Below are 23683 nucleotides of genomic sequence, written 5' to 3'. Positions count from 1 at the left end.
CGGCGCACGACACTTGCTTTCACGTTTTATACGTCACCACACCACCAGGCTTTACACTGTGCACGATGTGATGAGACAGTGACTCTCAATCAATCCTTTGTCTGTTTCAATATTAGATATTGCTGATATTTGTCTTTCGCTGTACTGTATCCTCCATTTTTCCACATCGTGTACGATGTTTTGCAGTCGTGGAAAGTTATTGCTAGCAATAAGCCATAAATTTATAATTAACATCGCACCCGTATGGGTAGCAAGAATTTTTTTTATCACGTGTTGAATATTACCAACACCAAAGCGATGATTAATCATCGACTCCATACCTAATTCGTTTCCATATTATACATCTATTTACATGGGTGAATATCGTGTACCTTGTTCGAGAAACGCGATCGTGGTCTGGCGTTGAAGCCTTTGCGGCGAGTAAGGAAATCTGTAATACCTAGGTACATTTATCGCAAGGAAACACGAACCCTGCATTCTGTGTAACCTTGTGTTAAAAGTTTCCGATATTTTTATTTGAAAACAAATTTTAAATTTCAAGGGTCCACATATTTATTCGCTATCGGGTTGGCAATAAGTGCGCAAACTTTTCCTCCGCACATTTACAACTCAATCATAGGCCAGCTCTAGTTTGAAAAAGATTCTGTGCGATTCAAGAAAGCACACTCGAATACTAGTATTAGTTTAATTTTTCAAATTCAAGTTTACGACTGCATGAAAGAACGCAAATTATTGTTGTACTACACAGCTTGTTTACGTCTGGTTTAATGGCACTCTAGGATGTTATTGTAATACATAATTAACCATTTGGTCATCACTGCTTTGCAAGCAATTGTCGATAATCAACATTTTATGTTTCAAGTTTACGAGCAGTTCAAATCAAATTTTATTACACAGCTTGTAACGACAGTCTTTAGCCTGAAATTTATTAATTCTTTCTGTCGAATTTGAAAGACCATGAACGAAATATAAATCAGTTGTGGTCTGAAGTTACGGGCACCAATCATTAAAGTTTAAGAATTGCGTGCGACTCGCTTTGCTGATTACATCTTACTTGATATGCGTAAAATCAACTGCAAGCTCGCTGCACACGTGGACCGAGTTCCGGCTGACGTTTAAACAGGATGTGCGTAGGCGGTTGATCCGTGTTATGCGTGTACGTAAACGTCGTTTTATACAGACGAAAGAGAGAAAGAGGGAGAGAGAGAAACGGGGTGGATTCACTCTACAATCTCGTCAATCCGTGTCGAGCTCCCGCCAATAGTTTTTGTCGTTCGGTTGACTCTCTCTGCGTGAGCCAAAATATGAAAGTTCACTTCGATCGTAATCAGTAAAAAATCAGATCAGGGTATACGCGCTTCGAGAAATACAGGAATACCGGAAAAACCCGGGAATTTGTTGGTGCTTCGTGACATTAGATGAAATTTTGCGAGGTTGAGGTTGCGTTGAAAAAAGGCACGTCGGGTATCTGACCATTCGCACATAGTACGAATTGAAACTGTAAAAGAAGGTTATTTGAATATTTTGTGCAGTTGACTTGACCATTCTGCACAGCCTAGTTAAATATTTTCTGTTATGGATGATGTGTGATTTTCATGCGTATGAGCGTTGTTAGTATTGACATAGTTCATCTGCAACTACGTTACGTAGTTGTCGCGGCATTTGGCTAAAGTTCCTAATTGAAAAATAGTCATTTTAACTACACACTTGTCTCAGTATGGTAACGGTAAAGTACTTAACGAGAAATCCAGAAAGATTCACTATTTTGCAATATTTGAATGCCTGAATTAAGCGAGTCGGCGAGATATGAGTATTGTTATGATAAAGCGAGAAAATTCACAACGAAAAAAAGCTAATGTGGACAGTGCAAGTCAGAATCCCCAAAGAGAGAAAGAGTCATCGAAGAGCAGATCATTGCGCTTTCTCCAACGTGATATTAAGTACTAATTTGGAACCGTGAAATAATTGATAACAATACTTTTTTAGAGATTGTGAATATTCACTCTTCTCATCGATTGTAGTCGCGAAATACTGTCACTTGTTATTATCAATAAGTTTATAAGATGTACCTGCTGCTGAATAAATTCTTTAATACATATTGAAATTATGAACTCTGAAATTGAATAAAGCTCTCGCTCATAGCAATGCACAATTCCTACTTCAAAATGCAACATCTGAAATACTTGCAAATAAAAATACATCAAATATTTGTTATGTCTTCGATTGTAGGTTTAGCAATACAATACCAGAAATCCATGCCAAGATACCTGTAATTTTTTTTTATATGAAATGCGGGAAAATCTGACATTTATTTCTGGCTGGTAGTCGTATACACTCTAATTTGGAATACTGATTCGCTCGTTCATTTATATCCATTAAAATTTTCGCGTCTGATCCACCGTTTCTCAACACTATTACACATTATTTGGAGTTTGGAAGTGCAGACGCCACGTTCGAAAACAGCTATACGATCTCTGATATCGTAACGGAATAATATTCCTCGACGTAAAAACTTTTCTTATATCATTAATGGAATTTTCTTATGTGTTACAGGATTCGTATCGTGCTCTCCGAGTCCCTGCAAGAATGGAGGGGTGTGCGTGTCATCCCCTCGTGGGGAGTTGTATTGCAAGTAAGTCCTTGAGCCAAGTTATTGCATGAATAATTAATCAAATTATTAATCTATCAATTAGAAATATGACTTTTCGAAAGTATCAGGGGCAGATTTACCCCCCGAACACACTGGCAAAACATTGTTCGCGAATGGCGCGTTGAGCAACGAGGAGAGGAGTAGGTCGGATACACTCGGGTAACTGGCCCGCAAAGATGGAATGCGAGAACAGCGGTACAGCCAGCCTCCCACGCAGGGTGTTGCGAGGGGGAAACGATCCGTGAAAAGCATTGGCCCTGGGGCGGTGGCACTTATATTCGTATAATACTTGGACTAGTAATGATAGCTTTATGCCGAGCTCTCATTTACCAACCGGCCGAGTCGAGGCACGAGGTGAACTCTCGCGTTATGTGGTATTGTCGTAATTTTGCTGGTCGAGCGATCGGTCAGACGGTCAGAAGTCCCTCAAGAATAAGATCCGATCGCCTAAGGGCAGCGTGCCAAACCGCTGCAAGACCATCGACGTCATTTCACAAAGAGCAAAGAAACCACCTCTCAGAGGTCAGGCCTCACCCGTGGTTCACGCGGTTTGCCGGGTCATCTCTTTTAGCTCAAGGGTTTTACACGAAAGCCAAGCTCACACCTTTACATTTTCTCTTAAACCAGAGTAACGATCGTCCAGTTTCTAGAGAATGATTATTCTTGAGTCCGTTCGTTTCCAGATGCATCAATATTTATGTTTATTTAGTCATCACGGCTCTTGCCATGTAAATTTCAAGATTGGCAATCGACTCACAATGTTTCGATAGTTGACAGTCATCACGACAATGTATGTATAATTCGTCTATGGTCGTCGGTTTTTCACACATGGAAGATGAAGAAGAAACTATAGCGGAACGGCTGTTCAACGCTGAAGGAAGTCAGGGAACGGTTAAGAGGTTATGACGTGGGAGTTTATGGCTAGATGAGAAGTGGTAATCGAGGTAATAATTCTACCAGTCGTCGAGGATCGTGACTCGGTGACGCTTTGAAATTACCCCTATGTCTGTCTCTAAAGAGCCTGTGCTAGAGTTCGTCACCAGCTTGATTTCCACCTTGTGAAGTCTTCAGGGCAGTGACTTCAAGTTTGTCAGCATGGCTTGTTCGCAGCTCTTGCAAAAGAATTTGGGATGACCTTTGTCATTGAGTATTTCTTGCGGCGTTATTATGCATAGGAAAGGAGGAAAGGGCTTGATAGAAAAAGAAAGGTTGAATATATCAATTCGTGAGAAAGTTGCGAGTCATGATCATGAGGGGCCGTTCGATCCTTAAATAAACATTTGAGATGAACCAGCGAGGTTTTGGCCAACTTTTTGAGCTCACTGTACAATTCCGTTGGTTGGTTCGTTCTTCGTTCACTGTAAGTGAAACAATATGTCTGTCTGTCTGTCTGACTTGCTTCGTCACGACAGCCGCAACGATGATTGTAATAATGGCGATTTGCATTTAACTGATTGAGAAGAAGCTCGAAGCTGCATAACTCTCCAACTACATATATTCCTCGGCTATTTCACTCTCATCATTGAGAATTTCAAGTTTGTTGACACTGACAGAATCTGCAGGAAATTACTGCAGCAAGTTCAGTCAGCGGACTCGCAAATTCGGAACGAGTCACGAAGCGAATTCCATTCGGAAAGCAAATGTTAGAATCCGAGCTCAATCCAGCCGGCTGCATTAAACTGCAACTCACCCTGCATTACGTTTAATTGCCCGAGTAATTAGTGCTATGAATCCATTCTTGCTCACTCGCGCGACCTTTGTGCCCACGCCATGCAAGGTATCGTTCCCCTACATAGCTCAGATGTAACTTCTTCATGTCTTGCGGTATAAGACGTGCGGCTGTACATGCGGGCTTCGTATTCTTCATGCCACGTGCCTTAGTCTCAAAACTGTGATCGTCTATTTGGCGTTCCGTCAAAAGTCTGTAAAAATGGGAGTCGAATTCTAAGGACGATTTACCTCCGAATCCCGGTTACAGCTACGCTGGCCATTTTTATTCTTCTTTACTTCACTGTCTGAAGAAGAATATCTTCAACGCAACCACAATACCTAAGTGAAGCCTCAAACTTAGTATCTGGCTCCATGCAGCACAACTTGCTAATTATGGCTAACCTCGTCCAATCTCTACGATCCTTATGATTTCGGTCTGTCGGTATGACAAAGGGAAGTGGCGTTTGCGGCTAGCTGATTGTTTCAGTCTCCGAGTCCTATCGCTACTGGAATGAAACCGTCATGCATTACTTTTTCTCCAACCACCCTTGCGAGGATCGATAAATCTAGATAGCCGATATAATCTTAACAGGAAAAAAGAATTTCTCTTCGTCGCTGTCGGCACCCATTTGCATCCGCGTATTAACCGCCATCCGGACTTTCCGGTTACTGTATGCACCAGGTTCGGATCAACCTGTCGACGAGATTACCGATGGCAATGAATACGATCCAAGATACGAACTGTGTCGTGTCCACTGCATTCGCTTCCCTTCCGGCTAACCGTGTGCGACTTGAGGTCAAAGATGCTTCGAGTACTTCGGAGCATAAGTATCCAACTGTAGTAGTATAACTGTTTACATGCAGTGAAATTTGAAGAGAATAGCGTCAAGTTTTGTAATGCACTTCTCAGATCGGATGAACTTGAAGAAGTTTACGATGTCTGGACAGCGGTTTTAACTTACCGTAGTTTCTGACTTATCCTAGTCATTATGCGATTTTGTTGTTTCATAGGATAAATGTTGTGTAGGTGAAGAAGCGTTTTTTCTTGAAAATTTCAGTTCTTATGGTATACCTACATCCACTCCACGGACAAGTTTATGCTTTACGAACCTGACGAACAACTAGTCTCTGGGTAATCTCGGAGCGATTAAAGTACAGGTATATACATGTATCCTGAGCCACGTCCACGAGCGGCGAGATTGGTTGGAGGTACTGTATACTTACTGAAGCACCGGGCGGCCGGCACATAGAGCGATACTTTTTTGTGTTCTTTTTTTTTACCGCCTAGAAAGATTACTGTGTATGATATATTACACCTATCCATACTAAATGCCCGAATGGCCTGTTGTATCCTGTAGGATAGAATTGATTACACGCACGCGTGCAGCCTGCCACTGCGACGGTGCTGCTGCTGCATATTTGTAAAAGTGCAGGAGTGTGCCGGATGGTCAGCTCCACGTCGGCATTAGTAGTCGCAGTAAATACGTGCAGTATTTTTCGATCCTGTGGGATAACCCATAAATTTCCATCTCTCACACTTCGCAATATGTGATTTCATTTTCCGCCTCTGCGAGCCTTTCCTCGTGTGTTAACATTTGTTTCATTTTATTACACACGACGATCACCGCGGCTACGAAGCAAGGGGTTCTCATCGCGTTTGTGGCGGAAGTGCTCGTTTCAATTAGGCAGAATCCGATCCAAGCCGAAATTGACTTCCGGTTGAGGTGCATGCGTACTCCGGTGAATCACCTTGTAGGAACAGCTATATGAATTCAAACCCGCACAGAGAGAAAGAGAGAGAGAGAGAGAGAGAGAGAGAGAAGAAGAAGAAGAAGAAGAAGAAGAAGAAGAAGAAGAAGAAGAAGAGGGAAAGAGAAAGATGGGGAGACTGGAGAGAGAACAACTCGAGAAATCCAACGACGCTGATAGCATCGCCGACAAACGACGGTCATCAATTGCTATTGGAGAGTTGAAACATCGGTGGCCATTGGCTTAGACCCTGCCCCCTATACATATCCCAGTGCACAGATGCTGAGTTTGGGGTCTAGTCGATGCTGAAGGGGCGGAGGCGACTCGAATAATGGCCACAATAACAATTGCCCTCACGGCTAGATGATTTCGATCGGTTGTGGTGGTGTAGGGTCCAAATGTGGGCATAGGGTAGCCCAAGGAAGGGTGAGAACCTGATGAATAGCATCCATCAGCTCGTACTGCCATCGTATATAGACTGAATCTGTAACCAACGGACGCTTGTGATACTTTAAAATTCGTAGCCCCCGTATTGACGATATTTTTCGAAAGTTGGGTCTGAACAGGATCCTGCATCATTATCAAAATCTGGTTTTTATAGCAAATACAATTACAGAGTGTACCAGTTTCGTGGCAAATCTGGTGGCAAAGCATTTCCAGTTTGCTGCGATGACGCGATATCTGAAGCGGAGTTTCGGTAGGTTTTGGACTACGTCAGGGTGTTTTTGTGTCTGTTGTGCTCAATTTATGGTCAGTTATTTTTAAATATTCAAGAAACCCAGCTGACGAGGGTTCGTAGATACAGTTGAGGGGCAAGTGTCCGTAATCCAATGGTACAACAATGTCCGCCCGAGGCACTTGACAATGTGGCAAGTTAAAACTGCGAGCGTTGGTTAAATGATGAGAACAACAGAGCGGGATGTACACCGCACACAGTGAATTCAGTGTTTTCCCCTCTCTCCCGGGAATCTCGGCAACCGGACGAACAGACAGACGGATGAACACGCGGCGTTGGTCCACGGGGGGTTTAGAGGGTGGGGAAAGCCGCGTGCCTGGCCACGTGACCAGGAGAGCTTAGCTTCGGTCGAGCACCTTTTTGACGAAAGGGTTCGCTCGATTGGAAGATATATAATAATGTTGTTTTTCCCTTTTCTCGCGAACTTGAAACCACGTGTTTTTGGTCAACTGATGTAACCAAATTGTGTGAAACTAATAAATGCTTATCGTCATCTATTCTTACGCGTCTGTACTGCATCGTTTCGTCATGCTTTTAACCATTCGATTGACAGTCTCAACGTACTATCAGACCATTAGACCATTCAATATTTCATGATCAAACCCATGCAAATGGAATTATTTTCAATTTATCCGAGAAATGCAGACCTTCCAAGTCTCTTAATAAAATTGATTGGAAGCATATTAATAGCGAAAATTAATGCTCACGGCATTTTGCAAGCGGTTGCAGCGATGCCATCGTGACAAAGCCGTTGACTGAAAAAATAAAGTATGGCTATGTGGCTCAACATATACTCAAATGTTTTCTTCGGCGGCCGAAACGAAACACGTACACTAGGCGATCTTTTTTTCAGTCAAGCTCCCTTTCAGTACCAGCGGGTCGTTTTTGCAGCCACCGTCTCTCCATCGTTTTGCCCGATTCCTTAGTTTTCTCCTCCTTCACCGCGGTCTCAGGATATCTTATGCATTAGTACTTCATTTATTTATATTCTTCTTTCTTTGCTCTTCATTATTTCACAGGTGTCTTCCTCTAAAGTCTGTGTAACGTGTAGTTCACGTCTATACATAGAGTTCAATTAGGGTATGAGGTTTACATTCACACTCTTCGTATGTTTATCGCGTGTAGTAAAACCTTGATAAAAAGTGAACCGCAGAGGTTTAAACCAGAGCACGATGTTGCTTAGGTCGCGGGTAGATATGTTTGGACGTTATCAGAATGACGTTGCATTGCGTCGCACGCTTGAGTGTCACGTGGTTTCCTCAAGGAAACTGGCGCCATACGCAGTGTCGTAGTCGTCGTCGATACAGTTTATCCCTCGCGTGGGTCTACCACCGGAAGTTGGAAATTCTAACACCAGTTTTTACACGAATGCGCGACGAGTCAGCTTACGTTTACCGGACGTTTGGCAACATCACTGACTGCAGGCTAAATATTAAACGAAGAAAGAGCGGAAAGGACATACCTCTATTGGGAAGGCAAACATATACTCCATGATTTTTTATCTCAGATAGGAATTAGCTGCAAGATTTTGGTTTCTTTTTCTTCTTTCTCTATGGACAGACGCCAAATTTTGTTTTACTGGGATGAATTTTAAACGTCAAATCCTTGAGGACCACCAATTGTTGCACAAGGATCACTGGCGAATCCTCCAAAGTGCATGGCGATGACATCGATGGGAGAATCGGTTGTCATCTTGAGAGCGTGTGTGGCAAGATGGATCCTCATGGATCCTCAAGAAGGGATCCGCCCCATCGACGAACCAGACGCCCAAACCCTCAGCCCACAGACGACTCCCCATCCCCTCAACCCTCGGTGAACAGGTCTGTCACGCCACGATGCACGGCTCGAAATGCCATTACCCTACAGTGGCGATCAATTACTCTGATGAGGTATAAACTGCAATTTGATGAAAAAATTACCTGGGTCATTCCATTTTCCAAAGATCATGCACTAATTTCCTCCGCACGCGAAGCGCATTACAGATACTCCGTATCAATTCCACGTCCAGAACATTGCCTTATATGTATAGATGTGCACCGGAAGTGATCATACTTCACCACCACGCAGTGGTGCTCTTATTTTAATAATGCTAGTCCGATGCTGGTTAACTCCAGTTTTTCAACCTTGTAGTAAAAAACTTGAGGACAGAAGTTTATTTGGCGATTAAGAATCTAATCAGGATACGGAAAGGGTGTGCGACATTCGCTTCCAGCAGCTGTCCATCTTGTTTTTTCACGCAAACCTGATATGAGAACCACTGACAGACGATGCCCTACGGCGTTGCAGCGTCGTGCGGACTCGTCGACGTTCGGTTAACTTCGCCCGCGCGCATGTCCGGCCCGAGATTGTCTGAGCGCACGACGTTCCCACGCCCGCCGCGCATGCGCCGTCCCTCCCCTTGTCACCCCCTCTTGCTCCATCCCTCCCGCGCTGACGACGCGCGTCGCTTCTGTCTCTTTCTCTCTTCTTTCTCCTTTGCTCGCACTGCGCGTCTTTCTCTTTCTTTCTCCTTCCCTCTCGCCCCGCGGAGCGCTCATGCATTGCTTCGCAGCGCAGAGTAGGTTCCGTCACTTGCCACGGCGTTGGCGTTGCTCCGCCTGTGCTGTACTAACGCTGAGCTGAGATGCGCTGAGCTGATCGAAGCAGCGTGCTGCTTCTAATAATTTCGCCGGCTCGTCACTGACCGGCATCAATGTGAACGGGAAGCTGGCTGCTAGCGACCCCAGCACCTCCTGGTGCCCTGATACCTTTTAGATTTCCCGTAAGAACCAACTTACAATGTCATCTCGCTATCGGGGATTTCAGCGCGCCTTGTATAAATTGCGGGACGTCGGCAGTCCGTCGCTTCATCTTCTGGTTCCTTAATATACAAGTACTTCGGAATGGCTTCGGGTTCGAGGACAGCTGTGTTGGGTTGCGAATCTGCAGGATAGACCATTCATTCTCCTCTCGACTTACGGAAATCCCAACGCTAGGGAACATGCAAATTCTCATGCTGTTTGTGCTACTCGCATTTTATGCCTACATAGCCATTTACTCTGTCTCTATGGACCGCCTTGTCTTCTTGATACGGCAACACAGACGGTCGGAGGCACCGTTGCTTTCACACTTCAATGTTGATTGCTTGCGCGCACATTGCCAGGAAAAATTATTTAGCACCTGCAGTCGCACATAATTTTACCACCCTCTGTTTTATGCATTTTTCCTTGTTTCAAGCTAAATGAAAGATGTTCTCCATGTTTTTCCACAAATTTCCTATCAGGAAGCTTTAAGCAATGTAGCACGACTTGCAAGGCATTACGATATGTTTTGTCCGCGATAAGACTTACAGCAATATAGTCAAAAGTATGTAGCGTAAAAAAAACTATCACTCCATACCTGATTTATTACTGAAAATTGGGCCCGCGCTATGCTTCGTTCCTCCTGAAAAAGTAGTTATCTGAACTTTCAAAAGTTGGCCAATTTAGGTAAACTTCTGTATTAGGTGTTAAAGATTCATAGATCACATTGAACTTGACTAACAGTTATAATTGAACTTTTCCAACTTGTGTTGTATAATTTTCGTTACGTAACTCTTTCGACTAAGCCACATGCAAAGTGGTGGATATGAGTGTCGAGTCTAATAGTTATGCATGATAAGCAGTCCGCGAAACAGATCATGAAATAGATCGAGGTGGACGTGTGAAAAAATAAAAAATTTGTACATTGCGTGCGCAAGGTTAGCATTATGTTATAGGTATGGTGAGCGAATGCTGTGCTAACTGCACTGTATGGGTACTTACGGCCTTCACTCACATACATTCGAACGAGTCACTCGTGGGCTCGTTACTATTTTACCCTGCACCGTGGTCGATCGTTCGGAATCGATTGCACTGCCGCAATTGAAGGTGTATTTTTAGACAGCCTAGCGCGCGTATCAGATCATTACGCGAGATGCATTTTCTATCCGCGTTATTCAACATGCCTGCACGTCTATATGCTTGCATGCAGGCTCGGAACACTCGCAGAAAGAAAGTCACAGTCGTTTTAACGGAACATTTTTCGGTATTTTCACGTATATTTCATATACGTGAGTATCATATGCACTTTGCAATAGTGCAGCAGAACCTTTTCCGCGAGTAGACTCAATTTCGTCTATGGAATTAAACATCAGATGTGCAGGATTCTCCTCGGACTTAATTTTTGCCCCGAAGCCATTTGACAGCGTTAATTTCATTCGCATTTTTTGCTCATGAAATGCTGTGTGATATAAATGCAATTTCACACCAGGAATAGTACATCTTTGCAGAAGTTTGAACACGTGACAGCAGCAATCCAGGGGAATCGGCATGCAGCGCGAGGCTCTAAAGGTCGTCTGGTATATAATGGTAATATCCGTTGTAAAATAGATCGTAAATTTTCACCAACCTGTTCCTAAATCTACAAACCTGTCTGGGTGTTTTACGGGGGCCGAAAGACCATCAGGCATGGGATATGCCTAAGTCTTGGCGTATCTGCTTGTGTTGCTGCAACGGCAAGATAATGGGGTTTTGTCTTTTTGGGCTGACTCTTAATAAAGAACGCGGGCAGCCTGCACTTAACGACGCGAGCTCATCTAGCTGCATACCCAGTTTTGTGAATAGTGCAAACTGCGCTCTTGACTGATTCTGTACCGTTGAAAATTATCATATGAAATAGCAATTATCTGAGCAAAACCCCTCATTCATTTATCGCATATGATGCGCACAGAGCTTATCGTTAAATGGTTTGTTTCGAAGTTGGTCAGTCCGAGGAACTCCGAAAACTCTCTACGAATCTTTCAAGAGTTGATGGCTGCTCTCGCGTTAATAATAATAATTAATAGCCACGGTCTGGATGTGGTACTTGTAAGTACGTATAAGCATACGAATAACTTCCTCGCAAATCCTTTTCGCAAGCCGCGTTACAAGTTGCATCTTGTAGAGACTCGAGTTGGTTTGTACCACTGATTTAGTACGGGTATATAGTTTGTACAAGTGCCGTTGCATGTATTTACGATAGAATAGCAATTATCTGAGGGTGCATATGAGTAATTGAAAATCGAGTCAAGAATTGCTTCAGACTGCAAAATTTTTCTTTGCCAAGTTGTGTAGGCGGTCTTAATTTTCTTTACTTGAACATCCAGCTCCAGTAAGTCCCAGCTTACAATCAGGTTTACCGGCCAACGGATTAAATGGGTGTCTTGGCTTATCCCATTCTTGGTTTGCTGTATTTAAATAGGTATACTTCGTTCTCTTAAATCCATTACGATATCGAATCCTTTTCTACAAAACCACGGGTTTTATGGCTTTTTATTTTATGCCTAGAACCTGTGGTTGCTGGACGAGTTATATCCCAATATGAATGACCGCACGTGTAGGCTGTATAAGAGTTTAGTTTCGGGTTCGACGGCGAACGTGATTGTTGAATGTCCATCGTAGAGGGAATAATCGAACCTCTATAAATGAGTAACTGGCACCTTAGTCAGCATGACCACGGTCATTTGAAGTGGTATTTTTGGGTGCCTCTTTAAAGTGAATTAAGTAAGCACATTCGTTAGTCCCAACTCCGCTAGTCAACGTGAAGAATTAATTTCTCTCCTCTACCCAACGGTTCTATGGTAATTTCCAACCTCGTCTCCTCTTACTTGCCTCTAGCTAGAGAGGACAATTAAACTCGACTGACTGAAATTGATCCAGGAATTAAGTTGGTAATTATAATTACGTTCTTTTATACAGCTGGGAATCATGCTCAGTGGTAATTTTTCCTTCATATTATAGCCAAGTCGTATCATACGATTCATACTTCATTTCTATACGTCGTCACGAGCACCCGACATGAAGACTTTGAGCAATGAGGTGGTCCAATGTCGAGATGAATTGAAGAAATAGCGTTTTACTTGAAATTCTGTTTCTAGTCTCTTTCAACGCGTCAGCAATCGAGGATGTCCGTGGGATGTGAATAAGGCAAGCGTAGGACCGGCGATCGAATCCAATAAAACGAAACGGAGGTTTTACGACCCTAGACGAGGTGTACCAACTCACGGGCAGAGCCCACGCGTGCGCAACTTAGAACCTCGTCGCAGAAAGGGAATTAACATTTGAAAGAGTCCCGGTTCCTTACACCAAAAGCTCGCGGTCATTCCGACTGACAGTCAATACGGCGCATCAAGGAATCATAAGAAGTAGAAAAAACCACGTACGATCAGCGATGACATAAGACGAGAAAACGAAACCTGCTATTTTTGGTAATGGTATGCAGCTTAATGCCCACCAGAGTCGAAAAGGTTAAGACTGCTCGCCACAACCATTTTCCACAAAAATTCAATCGCGTGCCACGCGGCCTGTCGGACTGCCCTGCAAGATCGTCTGAACAATTTTAACTACAGGATTCCTAAATGGAGTTCTCGACTGGCATATCTGAATAAGTGGTTCTCCTGCACTAGCAGGTTCAGAGCTCCGGGTCAGCCACGGTTTCGGTTAGCTCAGGTCCATACCGCCGTTGTCTGTGTAGAAAAGGATGGAGCTACAGGTTGGCGGTGCAGTTGGTGGCCGGTTAGACTCCACGTGTTCTCTTCGTTTCTTCCTCTTCTTTAACGCTGTTTAGTATTCCCTGCTCGCGTCAGGCTGTGTGTATATGCAGGTATAACTTTCTTCCTCGTTCAGATGAGGCAGCATGCAGCGGTCTTCGCTCCACTCCATCTACCTGCAGGTTGGCTCGTCGAAGCCATTCAGTAGGACTTTTAGCTATTAGAGGTACGAAGTGTCTAGAACATTTCGAAAGATGCAGAGCGAGCCGAAGGCGCTGGTGATTTTTCTGATTGCTTGTGGCTGACAAGGCGGGGGGGTGGCGGTCGATCACAAAACGACTTTCGATTTGTATTTTCCATTTCTGCGGTCACGAGCCATTGCCGACCCATTATCGCTATTAGAGTGATCGCGGTTGCGGGTCCCATCGGGCCTTGAACGCGGCGGAGGATATCCATGTATGTTATTTTGTGGACGATTATTGTAATGATACCTTTACGCCGATCGAAATGTGAAACAATGATACTCGCTCGGCTGGGGGGTGGGCGGCAGGAACGCTTATTCCAGACGAAGTCTGCAATCGGAGCTAACGACAATCGATCGGAAGAACATCAACGTCGACTTTCTCTATTCCGGGTTTCGGGTCGTTGAAAGAATGAAAAAGCTTTTATGGTATTCGTGATACTCCCGCTTGAGATGTCAGGAACTGTAAGTGCGTCCTATGTTAACGAGGTATGTAAACTCGATTTTCTTCCCATTTCGAAAAGTCTCCAGATGATCAAACTGCTGGCACTGATTACCCCTTGATAAAACTTAATTCCGATGACTCAATCGTTACTTATTACCCTCGTCTAATGTAGGCACCGATGTTGGAGCTGACTTAACGCTCATGAGTCAAGTTAATAAATTATGCATCGAATGGTGTGAATGCTTGTATGGTGTGAAACGTGAGAGGGAACATTTGTCTCTTTAACAACAGGATTTAGAAAGTCCTCTCTTGATAAAAAAAAACACACACATATACTTTTCAGTAATTGGCTTATCTTTAGTGACTGCAGCTATAGCTTCAGACCGAAAATTGTGAAAAAGAAAATGATTAGGATATTTTTCGATGTTATGAAGGTAAACATGTCAACAATTACGTTACGAAAATATACATTTTCAAGTAGGCAGATACTGGTACGTATACATCTTTCTTCAACTGTAACAGCACAAGAAGTTGATCTTTACCTCATGTTTCATGCTATCAATTGAAAAATTCTTTTTTGTTTTTTCTTTGTTTCCATTGGCCTCGTTGATCCTGTAATCGATGATTCATTGATCGCAGCGATGCAATGTTGTAAACAGATAAACACACGGTGCAGTAGTTAAATCTCATCCTCTGTGAAGTTCTCGGGTATTGAGGTATTGGGGGTTTTGTTCAGGTTCGTTCATAAAGCTGCATGTGTATGATCATCGTTCAAGTCCTGTTGGCGCGCCTCGAAGTCTTACAATACTTAATTGCCGAAGGAATTTCGATTTGTCTTACCGAGGGTCAAAATGTTATGACTTTTATAATTCGTTGTTAAACATACTCGTTCATGCGTTATACAGTTTTCTTGATTCGAGTTGTAATGGTGCAACTCATAAATCCTTAGTTGGGCCATTTGGTTGATCAAGATCTGTGTCTCGTCTGTATTAGGTATCCGCTTTACGACCGTACTTCAGTTTTGTATATAATGCTTGTAAAGAAGCGGAAGAGGATTGATGTCTTGGAAAAGTTTTGTGATATATACATAATTCGTTACTGTTTTCGAATTGTGTCCATATTTCAGGGAAGAGTGCACAATCGAACCGAACAAAAGTACCAACTAAATTCTCGGCCACATTTCTAAGGTGATTGTAGTGCCCGATCAGCCGGAAGCTCGAATGCACGAGTTACGAATTGTACATACATGGGTTAACGTCGCATTGTGCAACTTTTTATCGTCGGTATTGTATCACTCGATATGCATACAGTTGCCGTGGTGCAGAGCCAGTGCAGTCTACTAGAGAAATCGCCTCTTCAGTCCCAATGTTCACGCATGGCTAACCAGAAAATCACGCCAGTAACGTAACCACAATTCCCCGCGCTTGTTTTGTACGATTGTCAAGAGTCTGCAAGTTACACATCCTGTCTATTTGCGACAGTGAAAGTTCGAGAAACTTTGGTCGTCGACTTATCGATAAGACAATCATCCTAGCTAATTCCTGGCATCTTTCAGTTGATTGCACAACAGCTACCGTATCAGTTCTAACGAAACACTTAGTAATTTGCCACACAATTTTTGTTTCATTGCACAAAACCTTGATGCATTTGTGAATTTCATTATTGGCTTCCACTAAAAGGGTAACACTAGTCAAGCATGCAATTAAAGTCTAAGCTGCATTACCGAGACTTTAATTTTTCTGTAAATCAGGCTTTCCAAGGATTAAAACCGAAACGTAACCTGTTGTGTCGTCGGTATCATCGGTATATAAAAACCGTGCCAATTTTTTCTTGCTATTGATCGAGGAACAGATTCATGTATGTGTAGGGTGACCGCAAATGTATTATTGTCAAGCAGCGGTGTAACCACTGAGTGGTCAGTGCTCAGTGGTCAGCGGTGGCATGTTTACTAAGTCATCGAGTGTACGAGCCTCCTGAGAAGATGGTGTCGCGATGCTGAGCTGGACCTGGTGACCGATCCTCGCCGATCTATCCGTCTCCTTCTTCTTCCGCAGGGAGTAGTCACGTCACGTTGCCTTCTTGTTTGTTAAACAGAATACACATAACCTCCGTCGAAGGAAAGTGCCCCTTCTTCTTCTTCTTCTTCTTCTTCTTCCATGCGGCGATCCTTGGAGCTCTTTACCATTCTTTTCCCATTTCCCTTCAGTCTCAGTTTTTGCCAAGAATCTTTTCGCCATCCACCACCATCCAATCAACGATTGCCTTCTTGCTTCCACAGAAAGAGGATTTTTCACTGAACAAGCAAAGAGTGGTTCTTCTTCATCACATGAGCCTCCCGACTGGAGGGTATATTGATGGTTGCCCCATGGAGAGAAATGACACTGCGGTAAAAGAAAACGAAAAATCTATTGGACCTGTCAGCTGTCAAAGCCGGCATTGAAAACATTTAGGACAAACAGTCTACCGTTGGCTTAAGTACGTCTAGAATACCCCTTGTCGTCTGATCTTGGAGAGAGAGGAGACACCGGCGAAAGGGGGGAAGGGGGGGGGGGGGGGTGGTTGGTTGAGGGCAGAGGGAGGAAGAGAGGGACAACATATGTCCCGGACTAAAAACCCTCGCATGTACCGGTCATCATCTCAGTGTCTATGAACTTCTAGCGTCAAGTACTCTGTCCATATTTACTGAGTTTTTGGATAATGTTAGGCATCATTGATATATTTGAGAACTTGGTAGGTAGATTGAAAATAAGAAAACGGAAAGAATAAGAAGAAATTCGTTTCGTTTGCTTATGCATATGTGTACAAACAGTGCTGCCATGGATCTGGTCATGTGTGGCATTTATGGGCAAAGCCTCGTGAAGCACCTTCACCGAATCTGGCCATCTACCCACATTGACATAACGACCCACCATGCATGTGATGAAATTCTGTACGAGTCAAAATATCACCCCTGTAAATTTATTATCGCCATAACAATTGGCCAAAGGTAGAACGACATTCACCTGGTAATTAAATTAAGAAACAATACAGTCTGACTGCATGGGCGGTGATTCATTAACGTCGAATTCAATTAATTCAGTGGCATCTCGTGCCTGCTCCATCTCTTCAAACTTCGGCTTCTCTACCTTCGGCTCACAGCCTCCAGCCAACCTTTTGGATATTCCGGTTTTGTGTAGACCGAGATTCGACGTTTTCGGTATTACGGCACGAACGTGTCTTGCATTCCAACCAGCTACATATTTGAACATTTTGCTCGTTCGCTCGTTCACCTTCCTTTTTCTTTGCTTTCTCTTACAGCCCTTTTGGCTTCGCGAACTCTCTATAGTAATCGATTTTTGTATATTGGCCAGTATTCTTTTCTTTCTGTTTTCTTTCTTCACTCTTAAGTCATGTGATATTATATTGTTGTGTTAGTGTGCTAGTAACTTATTCGTCGTGCCAGCCCGAGTCACTTCACTTTTTAAAATACCGTTTGCGACCGGAACTCAAGTTGTTAAAACTGATGAGATTGAAAAGTGGTTTCTTGAACCATGTTGACTTTTCTCGAGTCTCATTGGAGTTGAGGTGAAGCTGAGCGCGCGTGTAGCGGACTGTTGAGTCTTGAGACGTCTATCTGTCTGCGCAGAGACGCTACTTAGCGTAATGATCAATATTTCCGCAGCACCTGACTAGCTATATTTAGTCTGCACGATTCGTGACCGGAGAAAAATCACACGGCGTAGTATAAAAATGCAACAAGAACTACTTTTGGTATCTTTACGAGAAAAAAAGAATGTAAAAAAATAATTCGAGTCCGGGGGCGAAAGAATTTCGTATTTCAGCGGCATCCCAACGATCAGGAAAGCTGGCGTTGTCTTTACGTTATACATATACTTGCCAACTTTTAGTTTGTTTGAACACGCGTAAGTCGATAACTGCACTCTTACAATTCACAGGGCGACATTGACTCGACAATTGGTCGGCCAGCTAGTCAGTCATGCCGTGCGGTGTCGTTGCCTTCCTGACGACCCAGAGTCTGTAAAAACCGCTGTCGACTAGTTCAGCCGCGTAATTAATTAAACAAGCATACTTCGCTTTACGGGGATTTTTTTTACAGTTCTCCTACCGGACTGGCTATTAATTAGGTCTCCACTTACACCAACAGAGTCTGCTTCATGGTGTGTAGAGTGGTGTTGTCTTTTTGATGCTCTGAACAAACTTTCCGAACTTGGTTTGAAAACTTTTTTTTCAATCTTATTCGGTGAGAATTTTAGTTTTGGTGTATTTTTGGTGACATTGAAAAATGGTTGGTATTTAACTATCCATGACGATCTTGATGATGGAAATAATTGCCGTTACCGTCACTCAGTAACAGTTATAAGAGAATGACTAAGCAAACGAACACCTGTTTCATCTATCTTTTTGTCCTTTCGTGAATCAATCAAGTTCTCGTTATTCTAAAATTCTGCACATTTTATTCGGAACTGTTTGGACCATTTCCGGTCAAAATCAAACGATCTTCTTCAACAGTAAAAGTTCCATTCTCACATTCATTTCATTGGATGTCAGTTAGTCTTCAATAAATGTAAATCAATGTTGAAAACTCCATTGCGGTTGAGTTTTTCAAAAACGTATGAAGTTCTTGACAGTATCATAAATGTAATCTCAAAGTCTGTAGCAGCTCAGTAATTATATCCGCAACGCAGATTTGCTGACCCTTGCAAATTCATTTGGAGCATTTTACTCCGGGGCCGTTTGTTTCTAGTTTTATTCATGAGGAAATGGGAAATATAGGCATGGTTTATACTCTTGAACCGTTAAGAGATGACAACTGCAGTCAAGTGCATAAACATCTACACTCCATTCCATTCCGTCGCGACGTATCGCCACTCATATACCGTGTATTCGTGTATACTGGTACGCACAGATGTCACTCCCACCAGACTTTCTCACGCGTGCTCCGTGTTTCTTAGCAGTTTTTTTCCCTCTCCCTCACTTCGAATCGTCTTCGAGTCTAGTCTGTTGCTAGGATGCGTTTATGGCTTGAACTGCGCAGTCACCTTACACCGAAGGATAAAAATCAATAACTGGAATCGCTGCACTCGATGTATTTTCCTTCAATTGCGATCCCTCGTAATTGGGTGCAACATGAGGAACTTGTTTTTTTTTTAAATTAATGAAGGACAAACATGTGTTCACGAAAAATCGAGATCACGGTACTTCGGTGTGGGCCTGGATTTTGTCTAGCCGTTGACGTCTGGATCGATCTGCTTCGATAGATACTGACATGTCAGTCCGTAGTTTTTTGATACGGTTTGAAGCGTCTTGCAAGGATCACCTGAACGCATCTGAGATAAGCATGTCACATTCGGTAATTTCATCCACGGCTTTAACTGAGTTAGACATGAACTGGTACGTGGAAGTGTGTGATTCAAATCCGAGTCAAGCAGGAATTTTTATAACTGCGCCTGTACTACCTTCTTTTTCATATTTTTGTTTAAACTCAATTTCTGCTTCTTTTCACGAATATTCGCATGGAGGAAAGACTTGAGTTCTCGCGGCTCGTGCGATCGGTTAGTCTTTCTATATCTTTCTGTACGAGTTATGCGGGAAATAAAATCCATGCAATATCGATACAGCACGATGATGTTAGAAATCGATATTGGTAAAACGCGGCGAATTCTATTCAGGAACGGGGCGTAAATTTAAACATCTCGATGTTATTTCTTGGCCTATCGAGAGACGTTGTGGAAACAGGTATCTACACTGTACAGTCTGTGATTCGTGTCTGGGTAAAAAGTAGCCATGACGAGCTTCAGTCTAGCGGACAACCTTATGTAGACTGAGTCAGGAGGAATACCGGGAAAGAGGGACAAAAAACCGCCAAAGTACGATACTTGTTGTCAACCGAGTATGCCTGAGTGTGCTGTGTGAGTGTTTGTCGTATAACTTTTAGATACACTCGCTGTTGCAATTTCGTTTTTTGTGAAAATAAGGCATCAATTATGCGTTTAACTATTCAGTCGACAGCATCGGCAGATCTTTGTCTATATTGAGAGCTGAAACGACTGATGACGAATTGATCCTTGCAGACAAACGAATGTCCTGTCGTGAATATGATCCTGCAATAATTCTGTTTGAAATGACAAAGTTAAGTTACCGTTGTACCTGTAGTCCCAAACTGATTTGTTAAGGCTGAGTGTGCGGAAAACGGTAAACCTGCAGCAGATTGGTTGTCGGTCTTCTCAAAGAATATACATTCAACGAAATCCCTGGCGTGTATAGGTACGTAAGATTTAGCGGTGTCGGTTACTTTGATTTCTCCACGCTGCAAAGATCGACCAAGTTTTTGTGCTGCAGCAAACTTAGGGAATCAATTGGCTGAATTAATTCCGTTGATTCTTGGCACACTGGAATCAAGTCGACGCATTCATCATCTCGTGCAAAGGTATTTCCTGTTGGAGTTACACTAATTATTTTGTTTTAAAGGCAACCAAGCGGTACAGCAAAGGTGGAACAGGATTTCCAAACATTGTAATCTCGGTTAAGTAATCATCGCAGAATGTTAATTAAAAACTCGTTATTCAACTGTTGGACAGTTTGGATCATTGCGATGCTCTTGGAATTCTTCAATACACGCCACATTTTTTTCCACATCATCAACTAGCTTTAAATAACGGTCGCAGTTCTGGAGTAAGTTCAAAAGTCGGTAATGGCGGGATTAAATAAAACTACGCCATCGCGTGCCAGTTTTTGATGTTCCAAAGAAAATTTTTGTCCGTGGATCAATTTTCTCTCTGCGAAGGATTGGTTATAAAAGACCCTCAAACCTCAGAAAAAGACACAGTTTTAGTTTTCGGGAACGGCTATTTGTGGTTCATTTCAAACACGGTTAACCGTCCGTGTCTGATTGATATTTCTGTCTCTCATTCTACTTCTCTATAGTCCTTTTCTGTCTTCTTCGCTTCTGGTTGTAGGATTTAATGAAAATGTTAGCCCGAGATTGAGAACGACGCTGTTGACCTCTCACTCTCAATCAGCCACGCTCTCTGTACGTGTAACGCTATTTAGTGTGAAGATTATACGTTTGGGTCTAGGGCAGCATAAACGCCCACAACCTATCCCGAGTAGTGATCGTCGTTTGATATGGAAAGTGTTAGACCTCTTTGAATAATTCCCGGGGATTACGAAAACTCGGCATCCCATAAATCGGACCATTTCATCGCTCGGCGTCGACGGGAGATACTCGATGAAAACTTCCACCGGGGTTTCTTTGATATGTAATTGTATTTGGATACGAGCAATTGTGGGCGTCTAATTTTTCCTTTGTAAATTATACTTTTACCGCAAATACTCCGTTGCACAAGATTCCGGCTTTCCCATAGAAGCTGTAATAATGTTTAATCTGAATTTAATAAACGGTTACCTGCTTATGCGGTTTGTACGAAATAAATAAATAAATGTCAGAGCCTGTCGTATACTTCGGGCCTCTGCAACAATAGCGACAGTTGGACACGCCCCCGTGATACTTCGAGTCCTAATTACCAAATAATGGTGGATCATTACGTGGTTTGAAATCCTCAGGTAACAATTGCAAGGAAGTGCAGATCGTGTCAAAGAGCACGCCTCGATCGAAAATCACATCATTACCCTCGGAACGAATATTTCATTTTGGTAATGAGGTTGAAATACGTTAAAGAAACTAATAATATCCAAGGCAGGGTCTCCGCATGACTGTGTAGTTATTCCATCCAAAATTTAATGATCTTCGTTAATCGGCTGTCCACATACAACACGTGACCGTGCGGCTGCGGCAGCAGCACCATCAGCGCGGCGGTACTAGCATAACGAATGCCAAATAATGAGCCCAAGCTCTCGGATCACTCGAGGCGATACAGCTTTCAGCGTTATAATAAACGATACACTCTCCGTTCACCATTTTGTTGGTCAACTTCCATGTCCAATCCGAATTCAGAGGATTGAACCACTTATCCTCCGGTAAACGGGACTCGCACTCATTCGGCTTGAATTATATTCGCCAAGTAGAGATTGAGTGAGTTCAGATGGAAGAAAAGTAGATCAGAGATAAGAAAAAGAAGATGCCGATGCCAAGAATGCTAACGTCATCGTTTTAATCAAAGATATTAAACCAACACTCGCAGGATCAGAAGAATTCTGAGATCTGGGCGTGAACTGAGGCACGTTACTTCTTCAACCGAGTAATCAAACGGTAACGTTCACATTTCACGCTTTTTCAAAATATCTTCCTTCCTCTTCTTCTAATTCTAGTTCCTAGTTCTGGACTACACTCTTGAGTTCGTAATTCTATCAAAAGCCAAGCTGCGGTTTTTCAGATTGCTCGTGCTGCCACTCCTTTGGTGTTCCAATATTTAATGTCGATGGAAATTTTGAGCCCCTCTTTGTTGACTATAAACAAGTCCACTTTTGACGTTAACATTATAATAATACTTCAAGGTCCCAAAGTTATAAAGAATCCTAGGAGTGGCTCAGGTAACTTAATGTTTTGTTTGAAGCAGCAGTCGCTGCCTGGTCCGGGTCTTTGGCCTAGCAAATAGGAGGATCCGGGTTTGTTTGCGATCCCGGGAAGTCAGGTTCTCCTGAGTAAAAAAGATTTCGACTTTGGTCTCTCGACTGTTTCTTACCCGCTTATATACTATATCGGAAAGCAAGGGGAAGGCATCAGGCTAGATTGCCAGAGAATCCTGGCAAAAACCACATTCAGTAATTACCTCCAAGTCGGTAGGAGGAAAGACGGCTGAACCTTTACACGAGGGATGAATGCGGGTTTCAAACCGCAGAGACAAAGCAATATCCCTTCACTCCGAGGGGACAGAAGAAGATTAGCGGACAACGGTGTCATCTTCCTTTCCGAGAAAAGGACGCCTGATCACCGCTCCCGGGTAATGGAAGCTGCTGGTCCTCGAAGTCGGCTGGGCCTCTTCTTATTCTGCTCTCACTTTACTCCCCACGATTATTGCCATCTGGCGGGATTTACACTTTGGGACTGTACCTCGTTGCAAAAAGACTCAAACGATCGTTAAAGCCCTCAAGCTAAATAGGAATGCATGAGATGAATATTCGTGGGACCATTTCGTACAAAACGACGACTTGCCACAATTGGCAAATGCTGATCCCGTTCATTGGCTGCATATCGTACGACCAATTCAACTTCAGCATGGAAATCTCTTGTAGCAATTGTTTCTCCGATGTGTCTGCCCTTTCGTCTTCGCGAGGTAGCAGGAGTTAAGCTCGTTGACACGATACTCGTGAGGTCAGAGCAAAGTCGGTGTCTGAGCTTTGATTCCCAACGGAGCGTCGACACAACCGGGTCAACGATTTAAATCGTTTTATCATTGTCAGCCGACGAGCTTGAATGGGGTAATTAACTCAGATCGTCTTCCGATCTTAACGCTCGTGCAATTTCAGTTCACTTGCAGTCTTTCTTCAGCTTCGTTTTCAATTTTCGACTCCCATCTAACTGGAAACACTCGTTTGATCCTGCAAAGGGTCAAACTTTATATCGGTCGCATAAGCGGTTCTGCCTCGAGGTTTTGGGATGTAAGCATGTCTGAGACTTGGCGGTCTTCTTGGGCAGGAGGCAGCCTCGAGATACAGCGGTAATAATT

At 43.2% G+C, this 23683-nt stretch overlaps 1 protein-coding gene across 3 annotated transcripts in view; it reads left to right on the top strand.

The window, feature by feature from the left end:
• LOC107221358 (neurogenic locus Notch protein) overlaps positions 1-23683 on the top strand; it is a 157305-nt gene that overhangs the window by 35808 nt on the left and 97814 nt on the right. For 2 of the 3 annotated variants that reach the window (XM_015660315.2, XM_046730798.1), the window contains exon 2: positions 2554-2632. In XM_015660315.2, coding sequence (XP_015515801.1) covers positions 2554-2632 — 79 coding nt within the window. Of the gene's footprint in view, positions 1-2553; positions 2633-14974; positions 14986-23683 lie in introns of those variants that run through there. The other variant, XM_046730799.1, reaches the window with a different exon arrangement.

Source organism: Neodiprion lecontei, chromosome 2 (assembly GCF_021901455.1).
Source record: "Neodiprion lecontei isolate iyNeoLeco1 chromosome 2, iyNeoLeco1.1, whole genome shotgun sequence".
NCBI lineage: Eukaryota > Metazoa > Arthropoda > Insecta > Hymenoptera > Diprionidae > Neodiprion > Neodiprion lecontei.
This window is presented reverse-complemented; position numbering and strand designations above follow the sequence as displayed.